Source organism: Phalacrocorax carbo, chromosome 17, assembly GCF_963921805.1.
Source record: "Phalacrocorax carbo chromosome 17, bPhaCar2.1, whole genome shotgun sequence".
NCBI lineage: Eukaryota > Metazoa > Chordata > Aves > Suliformes > Phalacrocoracidae > Phalacrocorax > Phalacrocorax carbo.
Window position 1 is genome coordinate 716102 of NC_087529.1, and position 19535 is coordinate 735636.

The window sequence follows — 19535 nt, forward strand, 5'->3', positions numbered from 1 at the left end:
ATAGTTTCAGCTGCCTGCAAACTGCTAACAAAGTCCAATTAAACTCATTATTTGGGCCAGAAACAATTAGAAACTTAAATTTTCTTCAGTGCTTCAAACCAAAAATACTGTTCTTTGAATGCTAGTTCTCAAGTACTGTCCTGGATGTCAGATCAATAAGCTGGGATGTCAAGACACCTTGATTCAGATGTCCCTGTGTAAATCAGTAATGTGAACATGGTCTCTGACTTTGAGGAAGTGTCTTAAACATACGGCTGTAGATTATTCCAGTTGATATAGTTGAAGTAGTTTAGTAACTGTAGCTGGCTGGTTAAAGGCCCTCACTGAAGTGGAAGGAAACCTGTGCTCTGACTTCTGCCTAAGTGAGTGTAAAATGTGAAACTTCATCCCTAGCAGAGATTGAGAGAAATCAGATCCAGGCCTAGAACGTGGCCCTGGGCTGTAGGAAATATGCTTAAGCTATATCCAAGCAGGCAGTAAAGGAACTTGACCTTCAGTACTTAGGGTATGAGTGTTCTAATAACTAGACCTATGTTTATAAGAAATAGGAACATTTCCTGTTTTGTTAATGAATTATGTCAACATCTAATCAGGGAAGTAAATCTTTCCTGTATTTCCTGTGATTTTTGAGGAGCTGTGAAAGTGTTTCTTTTTTCTAAGATTCATCACAGAAGGTTGTCAGGGTTTTTTTCCAGTTTACAGTAGGCTCTCTGAGGGTTGCTTGAGAATTCAACATGCTGTCAGATCAAAATGTGATTAAATGTACATAGTCTGAAGTGTAACTTGTTTTTAAAAGAACGATGGCAGTTGTAGGTTAAACCTTTTTTTAATGAGGTACCATGAACCTTGTACTTTACTGATGTTGAAGCACATTGCATGTGCTAGCCTCTGACTTACTGGTATAAAAATTGATTAAAAACTGACCTGCTGGTATAAGAATTATAAAATGGCAATGGAAAATGCATAGCAAAATGATATAAACTTTGTATGTGCTGGGTAGAAAGACAAGGCTTGTGCATTAACTAGGTTTGTATGTTTATTGGCTGGTGGGTTTTAGAACCCTCCTTTAACTATTAGCCTTAATCTGAAGTTATTTAAGGATCTGATGCTAGCACAGACTGAGTTTAGCCAGGTTAAATACTATAGTAGCTGGAACAGTGTGAAGTAAGCATTTCAGCTATGCGTGGGTGAAAAATTTATTTGGGGAATAAGAAACCAGTTTCTTCAAAAAACGCCTGGATTTGCTCTGACGTGTTTTTCGGGCGAGACCCGAAGGCAGGGTTGGGGTCACCCTAAAGGGGGGGGGGGGGGGGGGGGGCCGGGGGAGAGGGGTCCTGCGCATGCGCACCTGTGCCTTCCCCCGCAGCCACCCACCCCTTTGGCGGCGGTGCGCCCCTCGCGTCCGACGGCAGCGCTGCAGCGCTCAGCGCCCCCCCCGCCCCGGACCCAGCGGGGAGGCGGCCGGAGCAAGATGGCGGCGCGAGTGCTGCTGCGGCGGAGCCTGGCGGGAGCCAGCGCCGTGCCGCGCCTCCCGCCCGGCGGCGGCCTGACCCTCAGGTGAGCCCTGAGGGGGTGAGGCGGGCGGGAGAGGGCCACCGAGGGAGGCTAGAGACGCAGCCGACGCCGCCCGCGCCGCCCCTCGCCCCGCCGCGTAGGCACCCCCCCTCCCCTTGCCTGACTGGAAATGGCGTCCCTCTCGCCGGGGCAGCTGACGGGCCGGGCCCGCGGCCCTCCCGTGGGGCGGGGAGTGCGACCCGCTCGGGGTGTTCTTCAAGGTCATGGGCCCCAAGGCCAGCCCCTTCCCCTCCCTCCCCCAAGTCCGCCCCTGGGTGGGGATGTGGCCGGTCCGCCGCGCCGCACCTCTGCCCAGCCCCGCCGGGGACGGGGTGCCCGCCATCCCCTGCTGCCTATCCCCCGGACTTAGGCTGCACGGACACCCCACCCCTGCAGGCAAGAGGGTGCACAGGCACACCACAGCTACGTATCGCCGGGTTTCGGGGTGTGCAGCCACCCTGCACACACGTATTCCTGGTGTTGCGTTTTGTGGATGCTCTGCACCCAGATATCCCTCCAAGATCGGGGTGTACAGCTACTCTGCATCGCAACTCCACCAAACAACAGCGTGCACGGCCATCCTGCATCTCATGTCCTCTGGTGTTGGGGTGCGTGGCTGCAGTCAGCAACACCCCTTGCTGTCAGGACACACAACTGCTCCGCACTCATGGTGCCAGGTTACGCCCCTACCCAACATCTGTATTTGCCTCAGTGTCAGGGTGCACGACTGCGCACACCAGCATCTTCCTGCCTTCATGATGCACAGCTACACACGGACCTAAGCCTGCGTGCACCCCTTGAGTATCAGGGCACATGTGTTCATATTTCCCTTAGAAGCTGGCATATGTGTGCACATGCATGCAACCCCCAGGTGTCAGGGCACATGCACAGACACACCTATCAAGTTTTGGGGTGCAGACATTTGCATGCCTGCATATCTGACGTGTGAAGGGTCAGACACATGTATACCTCTTGGTTAGGTGCACACACATGCACAGCTCTCAGGTCACAGATGTGCATGCATGCACCTTGGGTGTAGGAAGCAGACATGCTCCCTGAGTGTTGGAGACATGGAAGTGCCCAAGCTGGGATGGATCTTCCACATTTTTTCCTCCATTCCTTTGAAACAGGGAGAGCTGCTGTCTCAAGCCTCAGAATGGGCAGTAGTCCCTGTGCAAGACTAAAGGCATCACTGCAAGCAGCTGTTTAAAACAGAAGTGGGGAGAGTTGTGGAAGAGCATATGTTCTGCAATTTTATGTGCATGTTTTGGGGTTTTTTTTTGTTTCAAATAAACTTTGTTTATACCACAGATCAAAAACTGTCAGTTATAGACAAGCTTTTTTTCTTTCTCTTGCAGGCAGATATGGGTTTCCACAAAATCTAAATATTTGACCTGATACATCCCACCCAGTTTATATTTTGTGCTAAAGCAGAAGCTAAGTGGGATAGAAGTGTTTTCACTTTAATCTAAGCAAGCTATTCAGTATTATTCTTCTGTTTTCACAGCCCGATCTTTGTAGCAAGAAAGCTAAATAATATTTGTAGGTTAAGAACTTGCTAGCAAAGTCAAGCAGTGCCTAAAAAGATTGCATGAAAGCTCTCTTTAATTAGTACTGTCCCCAGAAAATAAAAAATCGTGAAGCGTCATGGTTATTCCATATAGTGTGTCTACATTCATTCTATGTGTAGATTCACATTTTTGTTAGTGGTATTTGCGTTTTGGAACAATATCTGTTGTACTTGGAACAGGTATTATACTATTGTGGGGCATAATGCTGAGAAGTTAGTTAAAAGTAGATCTTTTGGATGACAGGTTAGTTTTGAACTAATTTGTGGTTGATGCTCACAACTGGCAGTCCAAAGACATGAATTTAGTCCCTACTCTTCCAGAGCTAATCTTGGATGCGTATTGCCTGTGCAAGCGAACCAGTAATCAGTTCAGGGCTTCTTGATTTGTGGGTGTCTAAAATGACACCAGTAGCGTAGGACTTCTCTGAGGATATGGATTAAAAATAAGGCCATAGCATCTCAGGTTGGGTGCACTGACTCTCTGTTCTAATAAACTTCAGCTGTTAACATTCTTTATTGTAAAGTGTATATTTAGATGGATAGTCATGATTTGTTAGTCATTGCTCATGAGGAGCTTTACAATTGCTGGGTAGAAGGTTTTACATAAAAGTAAAGTATTACTCATTTCATTGTATTGAAAATTAAAAATACCTCCAGTTTTAGGTGCAGTCATGAGGCTCTCCTCATATCAAAGTAATTTGCTTTTTGGTATTAACCCTGTAACTCCAGCTTACTCTTGCTGCTGCTGAAGCTGGTTTGCAAAAAAGCAACATGATTGATTGTCTCTTTCATCTTCAAAGTTTGCTGCAAACAATAATACTCATAGCAGACTGTTTTAAATACTAGTTTGCTAACTCCATTTTATAAAGGGGAAGAAATGGCAATATTACAGATCTGAGCTGCAAAAACGAGCACTGCAGGACTGGGAATGAGTTCTGTTTCCCAGAGCCCTGTTTGCAGTCCAGTGAGTGTTAGTGCTTACTTTAAGGGAGCTTTTTAAAACAACTTGTATTTATTAGGTGGGGTTTACCCCCTATCATCTGGGACAGCTTGTGTTCCTGTGGCATCTGATGTAGATGTGACAACACAACTGCAGTCACCTGTGCCTTGCCTCTTCCAGCTGAGATCAGAGATACGTCTACTCCAGGCAGCGGTGCACCCTCTATTCTAGCAACAGCCTTGTCATGGAATGCCCTTTTAAATGCTTGCACTCAGGAGTAGCTGTTTAGCTTTCAGCACAGTAACACGTTTGTGTGTTTGGCTGTGGCCAAAGGTGGCACCATTTTCAATAAATAGACCAACAAGGCATTTACCAATTACTTCTTAACATTGAAGGTCATCTCAGCTGGAGTTGTTCTTCTGGTTGTTATTGTTTCTTTGCTATTAAATACTTTTCCTTTGCTCCATCCTGCTTCCACAGGGTGAACCAGTTCATTATGTTATTTTCAGACATTGGGACTAAAAGATTGATTGTTGAAAAACACTGCTGGTGTGAACTACTTTTGTGTAATGCAGCAAGCATGTTCATGAAGGTATTTTTCCTGAAGGAAGTTGAGATTTTCTTTCCCTATTTTTTTCCTTAAATGATTGTCACAAACATCTGATATCTGGAAGACAGCTTTATAGCTGAAGATTGATAGCTATCTTCTGGATCTCCTAGTCAGTAATTAAAGGTGAAAAGTTGACTTCTGAGGCAGGAAAAGGTTTAAATTTCCAGCTGTAGCACTACATTTTTGTATGTCAGAGAAATATTGCAGTATCTCAGCAGAAACCCCATATCAAAAACAGGCATATTAAAGGAAGTGCTTCTTACGAGAAAAAAAGAAAAGCATTTGAGCTTGGGGTCCCCTGTCCTACATTGTAGAGAATTGGTTAAATACACTGGCTTTCTTGTCCTTCTGCACAGTTTTTGGTGATTGAGGAGGCATCTTCTGTCAGCTGGAAAAAAGAATAATTCCTTTAACATGTCATTTAGAAAGAGCACAGTTATCAATTTAAATTTTTTGTGTATTCTGTGCTGTAAAGAGAAGTGGTATTATTTTGGAAGAGTACTTGCAGAAACTCCATAAAGATCAGATTTTAAAAAGACAGTGAAATTATTCTGTTTCAAAGAAAGGGAAATTGTGAGTGTTGTACAAAGAATGGGGATCTGCAGCCTTACATAGTACATCGCCAGAATTTGGAATTGAAATATTTGCAGGTTGGTTGTTTCCTGCCACTCGCAATTTTTCCCAAATTAGACGATCATTATGTTTTTAATCTTGAAAAATGTGCTATTTAACTTTTCCTTTTTAGAGCTATATTTAAGCAACATAGGGACATATGGTTGCTACTTTTCTATTTACACTGCACAAATTTTTCCTTATGCACACTGTCTTTTTGCTCTTTTTCATTCGTCTGTGTACATCAAGACAGACCCAGCCTTCTTGAGCAAAGACACTTGATTAAAAAGAAGGTAAAGAGGCAGCAAAAGCAGCCATCTACCCATTCCTTGCTGTATGCACAAAGAATAAAAGTGGACAGTGTATGATTAACAGTTCAGCTCTGTTTGGTTTGTGAAAGGGTAAATCTCAGTGGGGAAGGAACTACCTTTAACTTGCTAGGAAGTGGCTCAATGGAAAGTTTTAGTAACTGATGTGTATGTAACTGTGTGTTACGATACTGTTTGCATTAAACTTGCTTGTGCCTATCTTCCGTGCATTGCAGGCATTTTCTAGACATGCTCAGTGACAGTATAATGTACTTGTTAATATGTAGGGGGCTGGTATCTTCAGCTAGCAGACCTCGTGAAGACAGTTGGTTAAAATCGCTATTTGTTCGCAAAGTCGATCCAAGGAAAGATGCTCACTCCAACCTCCTAGCCAAAAGAGAGACCAGCAGTCTGTATAAACTACAGAGTGAGTGATATTTTCATATTTATCATTAACCTTTCTTTATTCTGTTCCTGCATTTCTCATGTAATGTTGTTGTTTCAGTTCACAATGTAAAACCAGAGTGTCTAGATGCCTACAACAAGCTTTGGTAAGTGTGCGTATTATGTTTTCACATTTTAGATATGTTGATTTGATCAGAAGCTGTTCTGAAAATTGGCAAATACCATAATTATTTAGAGGGGAGGTGGAAAAATTCTGCTTTTACTTAGAGGGTATGATGGTAAATAGATAATTTTGTTCTTGGAGGGAAATGGCAAAAGATACTCTTGCTCAGTTCACTCCCTGCCTTCCCTCTTGGAGGTGTCATTTTCCTAAGCTGCAATTTCAGATGGTGCCTTTTGTGAAAACATTGGTGACATCTGTTGGAACAGCTCTCCCCCTTCCCTTAGTTGTCCTACAGTTGCTAGTCCGTGCAAGTAGTTCTGGTATGCTAGCATGTCCCACTCCAGTTGCCATGTAGGAATGTATTGAGGGTGGTTATTGTCTGCCTACAGGAAGGCAAGGGAGATTGCTGGTAAGTAAAACTACACGCCAGTATTAAATTGAAGTATAACTTTGAGGAGATTTTAAAAACCCAGGGGTTGACTTTCACTCCACTCATCTATATCCTTCTACAAAAGTAATGTTACTGAGATTTACTCTTAAAGAGCTATGCAAATCCTTGAATAGGATCTTTGCATTGGGGTGATATCCTCCAAAGGGAGCGGTGCTCTTAGGGTTTTCAAAAAGTTATCGCTTTACAAAATGTATGAATCAGTAACATTTTAAATTTACTATTTAAGGACAAAATTGCAGAAGTACTAATCCTGTTCTGCCTACATAATCACTCCTGTGGAGCCAGAACAACTGCCTTTTCAAGACCTGTATGTTTAAACTTGGAAACGTAGTGGGCCTCACATATTTTGAAACAGGAGTGCCTTCTCACTGACAGTGATCATCTTGTCAGTTAAATAAAACATTCTTAGCATAATGATACCCTACTGCAACCAATTTTTTAAGTGTGGTGTATAGGTGAGAACACAGGATGTGCTGGAGGGTGAGGAAGGAGTTCACAACTCCCAGTTTATGTCCTTAATGCTGTTATTGATTGGCTGTACAGCCATGAGTGAGTAGGTCATCTCTGTGCCTTCATGTGTTCAGCTTTGAAATGGGGCTAGATAACCTAAAAATGTTTTCCTTGCTACACAGACATAGAAATCCACTAGAATATCATTCAATCATAAGGTACTTGTAGCTTTTTTGTTAAAAAAATAAATACACAGAGAAGCACAATTAGCATTCAACCAGCTTTCTAATTAAAAGCTTAATATAAATACGTGCAATTTTGCAAGACAGGGGACCACTTCTCCGTGTTACCTCTTGAGCTACCTAAATGTTGTGTGAAAGCAGAGGCTTTTATTTTCAAGGAAAGAGACAATAGCAAAGGAAGAAACTGCTGACAGGAATCAGATGAAGTATGTGTGGTTAGATTTATTCTTTCCAAACCAAAGCAAATTTAAGTATTCCAGGAAAGGAGAAAACTTAAGAATGGAGTAATAAAAAAGCCTAAGCCTCTATAAACATCCCTCCTTCCTCTCTCTAAATTAAAGATGTGCAGGTTAATTCCTTATTCTGTATCAAATCAGAATAAGGATTAGTCATCATGTATTAATAAAGAAATAATGTAATGAAGACAATTATGAGAGTACTTCACGAATCACTGTGATTAAGGATCCTTTCTGAAGAATTAGGAACAGTTATTTTTTAAAAGGAAAAAGATGGTGGTGGCCATTTTTTCCTACAATTTGCAAGAAAATATATTTTAGGGTTATTCTAATAGTTCAGCATTCTTGTTTAAGGCTGCATTTCTAGGATCTCGTTATGGTTTGCAAAAACAAACTGATGGTGAAACATCCTTGAAAACATCCTTGGAGAGTCATTCTATCATATTATTTACACTGTGTAGTGAGAAATCTTGAGGTACAAATTGACAATGAGATTTGCTTGAGGTTGCCTGGAAAGTCAGTGGCAGAATCAAGAGGAAAACTTATATCTAAAGACTCTCAGCCTAAGACCAGCCCAGTCCATATTATTTGATATTGTGCAGAGACCTATTGCCTGTGAGCCAAACTGAGTAACAGTGGTAGTTATTCAGGGAAAAATACTAAAAGGCAAAGTTCAGCCAGACTAATTGACTTATTCATCAAAGTCAATGCAATGAAAGCTGTCTTAAGCAAGTCAGAAACTGGTAAAACCTAATTTCCTAATGTTAACATAGGCTGGTTTTAAAGTTTAAAAAAATGTTGGAAATGCTGGAAATAATCAAGCAAAAATTTTGTGTTGGAGGCATTTTTAAGGCAGTTTCACTGTATGCTTTAATGGGTAAGTTGTCTCAAACTAAGACCACTTTCTGAAATGATAGAAAGCAATAAGGCTGCATACTATGAAGTACAGTCATCATTTGATCTACCAAAATATTTGGTTTTGTTCATTCAGATTAACAGAATAGCACTGTAACTGATACAGAAGACTGTCCTTTCCTATTTTTGTGTACTCTACCTCCCTTGATAAAGAAAAGTTTTCCTAAAGCAAATCACCGATGTAGTTAGGCTGCATTATTTTCCTAATATATTAGACAACCTTTTAGGTGATAGACATAATTTATTGCATTGAAATAATTCTACCATGCTGTGTATTTGGCATACAGTCTAAGAAGTGGTGACACTTACCTTACTCTTTCGTATTGTTGTAGTTGTCTTTCCCCTGTGTAGGAGATTTTTGTATTTCAGCGTTCTCTTCTGAAAAGTAGAGCTTGTCAATTTTCATACCATAATGATAAAAGTGTGGTGATTTATTATACATATCAACTGTAGCCTTCCTGAAGGAAATGCAACATAGTGTCTGTATTCCTTGTTTTCAAGTCAAGAGGTGCTGCCAAAGATTCATGAAGAAAAACTCTACCCATGTGCACTGGTGGGGACTTGGAACACGTGGTACGGAGAGCAAGATCAGGCTGGTAGGAGATAGAAGTACAACAGAATGTAAAGCCATACAAGTGAAACGTGTGCTTGGCAGGTTTCTTCTCTTTAAATCATCTGTGTTGACAGTAAACCTTTAGCAGTTTATACAGTGAAGGGGTGTATGCATCAAATGCCAGTAGTTATATTAACATTTACAGTGCTTGCTTTTTGTCTAGTTGAGTTTGACAGTAAAGCATAAATTCCTAAAATGTGTCCTGTTGTTAATACACTTTCATGTTTTCCAGGTGGTTAGATTAGCAGTTTTGGGAAATGCTTGTAAAATGTGGTCCTGTAATATTTTGCGGGCACAGATCATGTTCCTGAATATTTAGGGTAAAGGCAAAGACTTACAAAGACAGAGTTTATCTTGCATTGGCCAGTATAAAAGCTTTACTCAGACTTCCATACTGTAATTGCTGTATGATAATAAAATGCAAATGATTCACGCCATCTGAAAAATTATTGCATTGTAAACTCAACAGTAAGCTAGGTCTTTACTAGAGGAAAGTAAAAATATTTCAGTTCGTGTGTATATAATGATGCTGCCTAACAATGCAGATTGAAAATACATTGGAACTAGAAATTACTGAAGAGCTGCTACAGAGGTAACTATAAAGAGCCTAGCGTAGAGAGAAAACCTCAGAAATTTCCTAGGCTCTGGGAGATTTAAGGAATGGAGAGCCACGAATACAGAGTAGTGTACTGATATTTGTTGTGTAGTTTGTTATGTAGCTCCATTGTTAGAGCTATGCTAGTATTAATGTCTTTGCTTCGTTATTGAGAAATATACTCATGTACTCATTAATTTTTCCTGCATCACAGCATATTGCAATATTGACACTGAACAAATGTGAAGAAATAACAGTAGATAAACCAAACAATGTCTGAGAAACAATTCTAAAAGTCAAAGGGAGACTGGGGAATGAAGACAATTGAAATGAGGATATCTTAGCCAAGTCTCATTCGTTGCTTTGTAATGTGCTAACACAGACTGTATCTGTAATTGCATCCATAGCCTGCCATGAAAATATTGCAACAGTTCTAGCAGTGTAATAAAGCACATTATGGGGTTTTGACTTGTTCAGTACCGGTCCCCAGGCTGCGTTGATATTAGGTGGATATATCAAATTTGCCCTGCAAGTAAGACAGCAGAAGCAGGCACATTGGATGAACCTGCTATCATAGTGAAGTGCCTTACATTAGTCTCCAGTTCGCTCTCCTGGAAAAGGCACAGGAGTGCTTTAGAGGAGAGAAAATAGCTTCTGTGACTCTTTGAGGTGAAATATCATTGCCTTGCTATATTAAAGTGCTTGTAAATAAATCTTGTTATGATTTATTAAGGGATTTGTTATGATTTATTAAAGAGAGAATGCTGTGAAAAAACTCAAATGTAGATACCTGTTCTGAAATTGTTTTTATGGGGAAGACCCTAGCAAATGTAACAGTTCTAGCATGTTCAGATGCCTTCTGCTTTTTGTAATGTGTTTACCTCAAAATTAACATTTGCATCATTTATTTCTTGTGTCCTAAAGAAAACATGTTGCTCTTTGTGCTTGAGTAATTTACTGAATTAAAAAGTCTACCCCTGTATTGCTCTTGGATGAAATTGGTATAAACCACATTTTTGGAACTAAGTCATCCTCTTAAATTGAATCTCAGTTTCAGCTACAGTCATGTAAAGTCATCACATCTTAACTAGCAAGGCAACAAAAAGTCGTTTCAGAAATTTCCCTTCTGTCTTCAGAGTAGATTGCAAAGTTTTCTAAGAGAACCCTTTTCAAAAAGCAGATATCATTATTCTTAAAATTTTCAAATGTGTAGTGCTTTAATGAAAATCTGTTGTTAAACTTGTTATCTGATTTCTATTTTTGTATAATTCTGTGATATGAAGAACATTTTATACAGTGATATTCCATAAAATTTAGCACTGGTCTGTGACATCCCTGAAAAAGCTTCCTTTTTTCTGTTTCAGTTCATCTGTGGAGATACGAGGGAGGTTATCCAGCTCTCAATGAGGTCATGAGTAAACTCCGTCAAAATAAGGTAAAATGCATTGATTTTGTTAGAATTGTTTATTTTACTCAGAAGAGAACAAAGAATAGTCAGAGCAAAAAACTGCACATTTGGATACCCACTTTTACTTCAATGCCTTATCGTTTCCTGTACAAACTTAGAAATCTCTTTGGAAGAGGGTTTATTCTCATATTCAGAATACTGGGGTTTAATACCTGAATACTTTATGAAACACTTATACTTAGTGCTGTGTAAACATGCCATTTGAAATTTTCAGATATGCTGGGGGAATTTAGATGCCTTTACAATTTAAAGGACTTCAATGTCCCAAAACTCCAAGATAGCATTAAAAAAAAATCTAAGCCACTCTATGGTACTGCTCTTTGTTGTTGAAACATAATACACAGTTTGACAGTGATCACATTGTATTTTAGGAATTCACAGAGTTTCGCAAAGAAAGAGGTAACATGCTTCTCTCGCGCAAGAACCAGTTATTGTTGGAGTTTAGTTTCTGGAATGAACCTGTTCCCAGAGAGGGGCCTAATATTTATGAACTGAGATCCTACCAACTTAGAGTAAGTTTAAATTTTTCTTTTTATGTTTTAAATTCTGTACTGTCATAAAATGTTCAAAGCACATTTATACAATGTAGATGGAAAACAGACCTCATCTTTAAAAATTTGGTTCTTATCAAGGCTGTTGTCCAAGTCACTTGCTCTGAAAGTGTGGGGTCCAAAATGAACGCAGGCTCCAACAAGATACTAATATCTAGAGGGCTGAAACCCCTGTGTTTTCGTATGAAGGAAAATTCAGGCAAATGATCAAGAACTAATACAGTAAGTAAACGGAGTAATTGCAGATGATTATAATATGCTTATCACTTGAAGGAGGTGATTTTGTTAATACATAGTGTTTTCCATATGTAAAAGTTGTGACAGCCGTCTTAAGTATTCTAAGTTACTTTAAACTACAGTTTTAATGGTCTGTTTTGTTTTTGTAGCCCGGAACAATGATTGAGTGGGGAAATTACTGGTAAGTATTGCTTTAGCACTTGCATTCTCCTGTGTGAGAGATATATGTTTAAAAATCATGAAGTGGAGGTGGCAGAATGGTACCAAAGCATTTCAGTCACCACGTTAATGGCCTGCTTCGGTACTTATGCAACTTGTAAGATAGTTCTTTGACCCTTAATTTATCCTTTGAGGAACAAAAGAGGAATTCCACATGCAAACAACATTGCGGTTTGGCTTCCTTCACATAACCCTTTTAGTTTGCTGTAATATAGCAGAAACCATTTATTTTCAGTAGAAAGCACTTAGTGAATGGTGGTGGTTGAGTCCTCGAGACTATGCTGGTCTTTCACAACTTTCACAAGACCGCTAGCAGGTGTCTTACTTTTAGTTTAAATGGGCCGTCGTGGCTCTTTTAATCTTTAAAAGTCAAGTTGCTCCTTGAAAAGCTATTGAGCAGCACATTTGTATTTTAATATTTAGGTTAAAAGCATTTGATACAGTCTTCTGTTGAGTATTTGTGTCTGATTTTGTCTTTTTTTAACCCAGTGTAAGTTTATTTCAATTTACATTGACTGTCCTTGCAATTCTAATTGTTGATAGTTAAACATTTTGGAGTAGTTTCCATTATTTTGACAAAGGTGAGGACGTGGATTTTTAGACATATCATTGTCATTGATATAATTTCTTTAATTACAGTAATTTGAATAAAGTCAATTGAATTTAGAATTTTTATAAAATAGGCATATCTATACTGGTAGCCAGTCTGTTACAGAAGATGCAACAGATTTATAGTTAAGAGAAGTATTGATCTTATTTACACAACAAATCATGGAGTGTTGCATAGGACACTGCTGTGTAGCAAAGGTCTATGTGAATAAAAAGGTTGTATTCCACTACTACAAAATCTGTGGTAAATGAGTGTGGCAAAGACAATATGACTGAAACTCAAGGTTTTAGTTTTAGAAGAACCTGCTATAAAAATGGCCTGCAACATTTCACTGTTCTAGCAGTTATCTTTATATTCACTCTGATGTTGAAGAATGATTAATGCATGCTCTGGTGAAACTGTAGGCCTCCAATTTTAACTCATTCTGACAAGATACATAGGCATATTTTAATTACCTGGTGCTGAAAATCAGTGTATTGCAGATTTTTTTTCATATCTTTAATTGCTGAAGTGTACTGCAAATACTGTTTAACATCTCAGCTTCCTTTCAACTCTGCTTTCCTTTCAATTATCTCTTATTTCGTACCCAGATCTGCTGTTTTTAATGGCTGCTTTGCTCTTCTGCAGGGCTCGTGCAATTCGTTTCCGACAAGATAATAATGAAGCAGTTGGAGGATTTTTCTCACAAATTGGACAGCTGTATATGGTCCATCACCTTTGGGGTAAATTTGTGTTCTCTGCTTTTTTCTCACTGAGTCAGCCCCTAACAGACTGTTGACTTCACCCAGGAGTCAAGGTTTTTACAAAAGGCAAAAGGAATGTCTTAAAAGGCTTTTTTTGTTTTACATCAGCAGCACTGATTTTCTCAGTTTTTATGTAGGTAGCTTTATTCTTCAAACAAGCAAGCAGAAGAGAACATTTCATGTTTTGTTCTGTTTCCATCAGTGGTTTCCCATGGCCCTCTCTTATAAGGGACTACTTGTTTGCTTTCAGTAACATAAGCATGACAGGCCATGTCCTGCTGTCTCTTTTCTCCGTCCTATTCATGCTGAAGTCTGGTTTTTACAGTTTAGTTTCAAGCATCACATATACCACACCTACAAAACTGAAAGTCAAGCATTTATTTACATCATGGTGTTTTGGCTTACTCTGTGTGTCAGTCTTTACAAATGCTTAGCTTTTCACGTTAGGATTGTCTCAACTTGAAGAAGCTCATTGTCTAATACTTATTTTAGAAAATGTGCAGTGTTATCTTCATATCTCGACAACTCAGAATATTATATTCCAGCATTAGAAACCTGACACCACTCATGTAGAACTACACTCTGTTGCATTATCTGTCTTACCTGTGTCTAAGACTTTCTCTTCCCCAGTTCCTTCTGCTTGCGTTGGTTTGGGAGCTTTTCCTTTTTGTGGAGAAGAACTTCTGACTTTTTCCTTCCCAGTGTTTGCAGTCTCCTAATTACTCACTGGAATACTTTTAAGGGAGCTATTATTGTGTAGAAGGAAAAGGATTTACTTCTAAGCTTTGTGCTTGTTTTCCCTCACCAGCTTACAAAGATCTCCAAACCAGAGAAGATATAAGGAATGCTGCATGGCATAAACCTGGCTGGGATGAACTAGTCTATTACACAGGTAACCTATTAACTTCATTGGAATGTAGACTTTTGTGCGTGCCATCATTTTTTGTCTTCAGTACATTGCACAATGATAAAAAGTTTTGCATCTCTGGTGTGTGTATGTCTGTGTATCGGATTTTCTACTATAAGGGAAAGGAGGGACATTTCAGTAAGCTGTAAAGTGAATTTTGCAATTGATTGTACAAACTTGGAAAAGTTGCCTAATTGCTACGTTAAAGGTAAATTTTTATACAAGCACATCTCCTGTAGAAGAACAGGTTTGTGTAAAAGCTTACGGTTGTGTCAAAAAATTTAGGGACCCAATAGTGAAATTTATCTTTATGTTAAATTATTACCTCTGACATTTCATTAAATACAGGAGCCTTGTTAAATGCATTTCTTTGAAAAGGGAATTTAGACTTTGGAACTAGAAGCCAGGAGGTCTTTGAGATCAAAGATAACTTTCAAAACAAAACTCACAAAAGTATGCCAAGCATGTCAGATTTTGGTTCCATAGGGTGCATTTCAAAGGAAGTACGCCAGAAAAATGTAAGGTAACTTTCATTGTGTTGAACAGGAATAGAAATACTTGTTTTCAAAGGAGCAGACAGATTGCGATTAAAAAATCACTTCTCAAAACTACTATGATCAGTTACGGGAATGTTGGTGGTTACTGATGTCTTGGCACACACTAGCTAGGAGAGTAATTTTAAGAGAGTAATACCTGTTCAAACTGAGTGTGCAGAACTGCTAATGATATCTGTTAGTGAAATTAAACCCTGTCTCAATTTTTTTCAGTGCCCCTTATTCAGGAAATGGAGTCCAGAATCATGATACCATTGAAGATTTCTCCACTTCAGTAAAGTCACTGATTTACTTGTGCCTACATAGATAAAGTGACAAGTATTTGTCTTAATTTATGGTATACATTGTATATCATAGTCTGAAATATAAAAGTACTGTATTGAGCTTATAAAAGAGACCTCTTTTCTTCAGAATCTAATGACCTTTTGCTTTTAGGATTGAACCAGGAAAAAAAGAAATACAGGACTGTAATTAAAAGGTTGATTAATTGAAAACAAGTACAAAGACATATAAGAGTTCCTCTGTGAGACAGCTCCTCAAGTTCAGTATGGCATACAGTATTTAATATCTTCTGCTATATAGACAATGCCCAGTGTTCAGTATCAGCAACAGAATGGAGCATTACGGTTGCTGTGGCGTTTGTGTAGCATTATAATGACTGCAGATTTTAAAAAAATAAATGTGGGAGTTCTGAAATTAGAAGCTCTGAAGCCCTCAGGCAGCTCTGAAACACACCTAGCTGTTCTAGCAAGCCTGAAATCAGGAAGTAGCTCTAAATTTACAGATAGGCAGTCATTAATTGAGAGTAATCCTGTTTGTCAGGTGATAGCTCATGGACAGAGAATAGGGCATTCTGTTGTGCACAGACTCTGAAGCTTGTTGAAACTAATAGCACATCTGTGTGGGTATCTACACCTGAAATTAATTTTGTGGAATATGACCTATGGTTTTCAAAATGATACTGACAAGATGTGGTTGTTTGAACATTCTGCAGGGAATCAAGTTCAGTTAAATACTTTTATCTCTACAAATAACTTGGAAGTCTAGGAAAAGGGGTTTAATTTAATAAGCAGTCATGACTTCAGACATATGCTTGGTCAGGTGTTTCACTAACTGTACAGTAGGTACTTAACAAATTGATGTGTGAAACTGGCGCATGTTAAGGCAATAGGATTGGGATAAAGCAGTGTACCATTATGTCCAGTTCTATTTTAGTTTCACTTTTAGACTAGAATATATCAACACTTTTGGTGTCTGCAATGATGTGAACATCTTGTAAGTGAAAATAATACTCTCTCTTTAAAGTGGCTACAAAAATCGGTGTAACATACAGAATGTACAAATCAGTTACTGAATGTCCAGTTTGTACATTTCAGTGAGTTTTCAAGAAGAAGATATCAGTCAATAAAATCCTTTTAATTTTCACATTTTACTGGCACCTTACATGTATTGGACGACCTGTGTTTTCTCTCATCTTACAGTGTTTATTATGGAAGATTTGAATAACTGCATAGAATATTTCAGCTTAGTTAGCCAAAATCATTTCTCTCTGTCAGGGACAGCATTTCCCAGTATTTTGCTCACCTTCTCCAGAATGAATTTACAGTATCTCCATTACATCCCATTTTACTAAGTGTTCTAGAGGTCATAAGTGCTGTGGTGATAAATACAAAGTATTTTTGCTTTTGATTTTTCTCCACAAATTATGCTTAATTTTTCAGGTCTAATTTCTTCTTTTCTTTCCCTGTGAAATACACTGCTCTCTTGCCTTCACTTTAATTTCATCTTGAACAAAGTCAACATTTGATCTGATTCTTGTCTGTTTTCGTGTTTTCCTCCTGTTGTCAACTGATTATGGGATTTTACTGTGTAAAATCCTGTACTATATTAGCTTCAAGTTCTCAGCCTGGCTCAGTGGGCCAAGTACATCATTTCAGCTGTTCCTTCTTGTAAATCAGTCACGAACAGTACTGTCGTCTGGGGCTGTCATTTTTCCAGACTTTTAGGACTACTGTTAAGCTGCAAGAGGAGAGAAAGGATGACAGTATCAACTTCCAGTCCTTGTTATTTCTCCCAGTGTCTTCCCATATTTCTCATTCCTAGAGAATTGTCCTTGTAACTTACCCCTCATAACCAGCAATCTCAGTCAGATGGAAAAGGCAAAAAATGTTTTTGGAGTTACAGGTTTTTGTGGGTTCTGATGCAGTCCATGTTTCTTACCTTCAGCTGGGAGCACTAGGAATTAAATTCAGTCAGGCAAAGCTCTTGCTGTTTAAGTATCATGAAATTTTGCCTGAATAATAAATCTAAGGAATAACTGGATGTTCTGTGAGGTAACATCATACAGCACAAGTCTCTTCACTCTTTATATACTACCTAAGATCTGAATTCCCACTAGTATTATTGTAATACATAAGGTATGTGCCTCCTGTCATTCTGAGCTTCAAACTCGTGCTTTGGCTGTCGTCTGGCCATTCCTGTTATTTTAGTTACAGATAACTATGTAAACTCGCCGAACATAACACAGTACGTACGTAAGTAGTGCCAGTCTTTTCTTGCTTCCCTTTGCCTGAGCTCTTTCTAAAGTTGGTTTTCCCCTGTTGAGAGCACTGCTGTGATTTTCCCTCTTAATTTCATGGCCTAGTCTGCCTTCTTCCTTTGACTAGCAATACTTCAGCATTTCTTAGAGCAGAATTTACAGAGTTCAGAACTGAAGTCACTTTTCAGTGGTTAGAAAGCGGGGAACAGTGACTGGAATGGTCTCTGGTAATCATCAATTCTTGTTCCACTGTAATGAAGACACAGTTAGAACTCCAGTTTAGTTGTCCTGTAGTCTTCCTAGAAAAGACTGCAAACTGTTCTTTTAAGAAGTCCCCTCATGCAAATTGAATATATAACTTTAAGCAATTCTGCCTCACTGAATAATCACATTAAAATAAAAGGCTTTATGTGAAGCAGTGTGCCTCCCCATGCTCTTAATGAGGAGACCCACCTGACATGTGCTACTCTCCAGACTTTGCTCTGCTGCGATGGAATATGTTCAGGTAAATTGGTAGCTTGGTTGTAACATTGAAACTTCCCTCATGCTGCTTTATTTCCTCTTATTTTGTTCCAGTATTTTACAGACGAAAGAGCTTAGCCACTTACTAAGCTAAGTAATCCTTTTGCTACCTCCTGGACTAGAGGTCAGACTTGATATTTGCCCAGTGGAAGGGGGGTGGTATTTTTTTCATACTAATCAGACCTACAGAGCTGCTGTGAAATCAGTGGCACAATGCCATGTTTCCATAGCACTCAGACTGGCAGAAGATACTGCTGTGAATGTTAACATCTCTGTGGCACAGAGCCTCCTGCAGAGTCTTCCGACAGTGGCATTAGTGAAACTACATATACTTGTAGTGAAGCATGTCACCATGTTTGTAGGACCAGGGCCTGTAGCTATAGCTGATTAGCTGGGTGTTAGATTTTTTTTTCAGTGGCCCTTTAAGTCAATAGAAGACTGTAGCAAATAGAAACATTTCTGCTTTATAACTATAGAATTGCAGAGGAACACACTGAATGAGAGCAGAAAGAGTTTATGCTTGTTCTACTCATACAGTCTTGACTAAACAAAAGCATGATTGTACATGAAATGCCCTTGGAGCTGGCTGAGATTTTTCTCAGGAAGAATTTTAAAAAGATCATCTTTAATACTCCCAGAATAGTTCTGGCGAGCAGCCTGCCAACTACTGTCTGTCTTGGGTTTTGTGAAGTTTTTTAAACTTTGTATGCAGATATTCAGTATAGCTGTTCTCTAAAAAGCCATCAGAAGTTTGTTTCTGGATTTGTTTTCTTTTAAACCTTCTACTTCTGCAGTATTTAAATGCCATTGTAACTTCAAGGAATTATTGCCTCAGTTTTTTTGCCAAAAAACATTAGATGGTGTCACTGAGAGCTGCCATTCATCGCTCTCTGGATCTTTGTTAATGCCTCTTTCCTCTGTGACCTTTCTGATGTCACAGAATGGACAGAACCATTTGATTTAATTGTTGGTGATGCTTAAGCAATTGGACAGGAGCTGTCTCACTGCACCTTGATTTAATCTTATTACGGAAATCTAGTGCAGGTTGTGAAAACCTGTGATTGTCTTGTGGAGAGAGTGTGAGATTTTGCGAAGGTAGGCACATCACTTGTTTCTCTTCCTATCTATGTAATATGTGGTGGGATGGAGGAGAATTAGCACACTCAGCCTAGTCTTCAGTTTCCAGAATAATACTGGGACTGTTTGTAAGCACCCAGAAGATAAGAGGCTGCATAGGTTTTTTTTTTCCCCCAGGACAAATCATGTCATATCTACCGATCTTTCTCCTGTGATGGCATTATGTGGATGGAGGCAAATGGAAGATGTGACATATATTTTAACATTAGTAAAGCTTTTCACATTATCAGAGGTGAGATTCTTATAAGTGAAGGAAATAAAAGTACCATGATGTGCCAGCAAAGCTGGTTAAAAAGACATACTCAAGATTTGCCAGGAACTTGCTGACAAAAAGCTAGCATTTATCAAGTGTGTTCTGTATAAGGACCCTCTTGGATCAGACAT

General features: G+C 39.1%; 2 protein-coding genes across 2 annotated transcripts in view; one reads left to right on the forward strand and one right to left on the reverse strand.

Annotated features, from left to right (window-relative positions):
- The window catches only part of LOC104045487 (merlin), a 39267-nt gene extending 30304 nt beyond the window's left edge, over positions 1 to 8963 (reverse strand). The window contains exon 1 of the mRNA XM_064467651.1: positions 8766 to 8963. The gene's annotated coding sequence lies outside the window, so the exon portion shown is untranslated. The remainder of the gene's footprint in view (positions 1 to 8765) is intronic.
- Positions 1418 to 16380, forward strand: NIPSNAP2 (nipsnap homolog 2). Its single transcript, XM_064467658.1, has 10 exons — positions 1418 to 1557; positions 5882 to 6021; positions 6100 to 6145; positions 8958 to 9052; positions 11029 to 11099; positions 11504 to 11644; positions 12070 to 12101; positions 13377 to 13471; positions 14301 to 14384; positions 15167 to 16380. Exons 1-10 carry the CDS (start codon positions 1472 to 1474, stop codon positions 15229 to 15231), a joined length of 855 nt encoding a protein of 284 aa, XP_064323728.1. The 5' UTR covers positions 1418 to 1471; the 3' UTR covers positions 15232 to 16380.
- The last annotated feature ends 3155 nt before the right edge of the window (positions 16381 to 19535 follow it).

Bases quoted from the DNA above. Each gene is read 5' to 3' on its own strand.
- NIPSNAP2 (XM_064467658.1), top strand. From the start codon at position 1,472: ATGGCGGCGCGAGTGCTGCTGCGGCGGAGCCTGGCGGGAGCCAGCGCC. The intron at 1,558-5,881 runs GTGAGCCCTGAG...GTTAATATGTAG, and splicing joins GGCGGCGGCCTGACCCTCAG to GGGGCTGGTATCTTCAGCTA. The intron at 11,100-11,503 runs GTAAAATGCATT...ATTGTATTTTAG, and splicing joins GTAAACTCCGTCAAAATAAG to GAATTCACAGAGTTTCGCAA.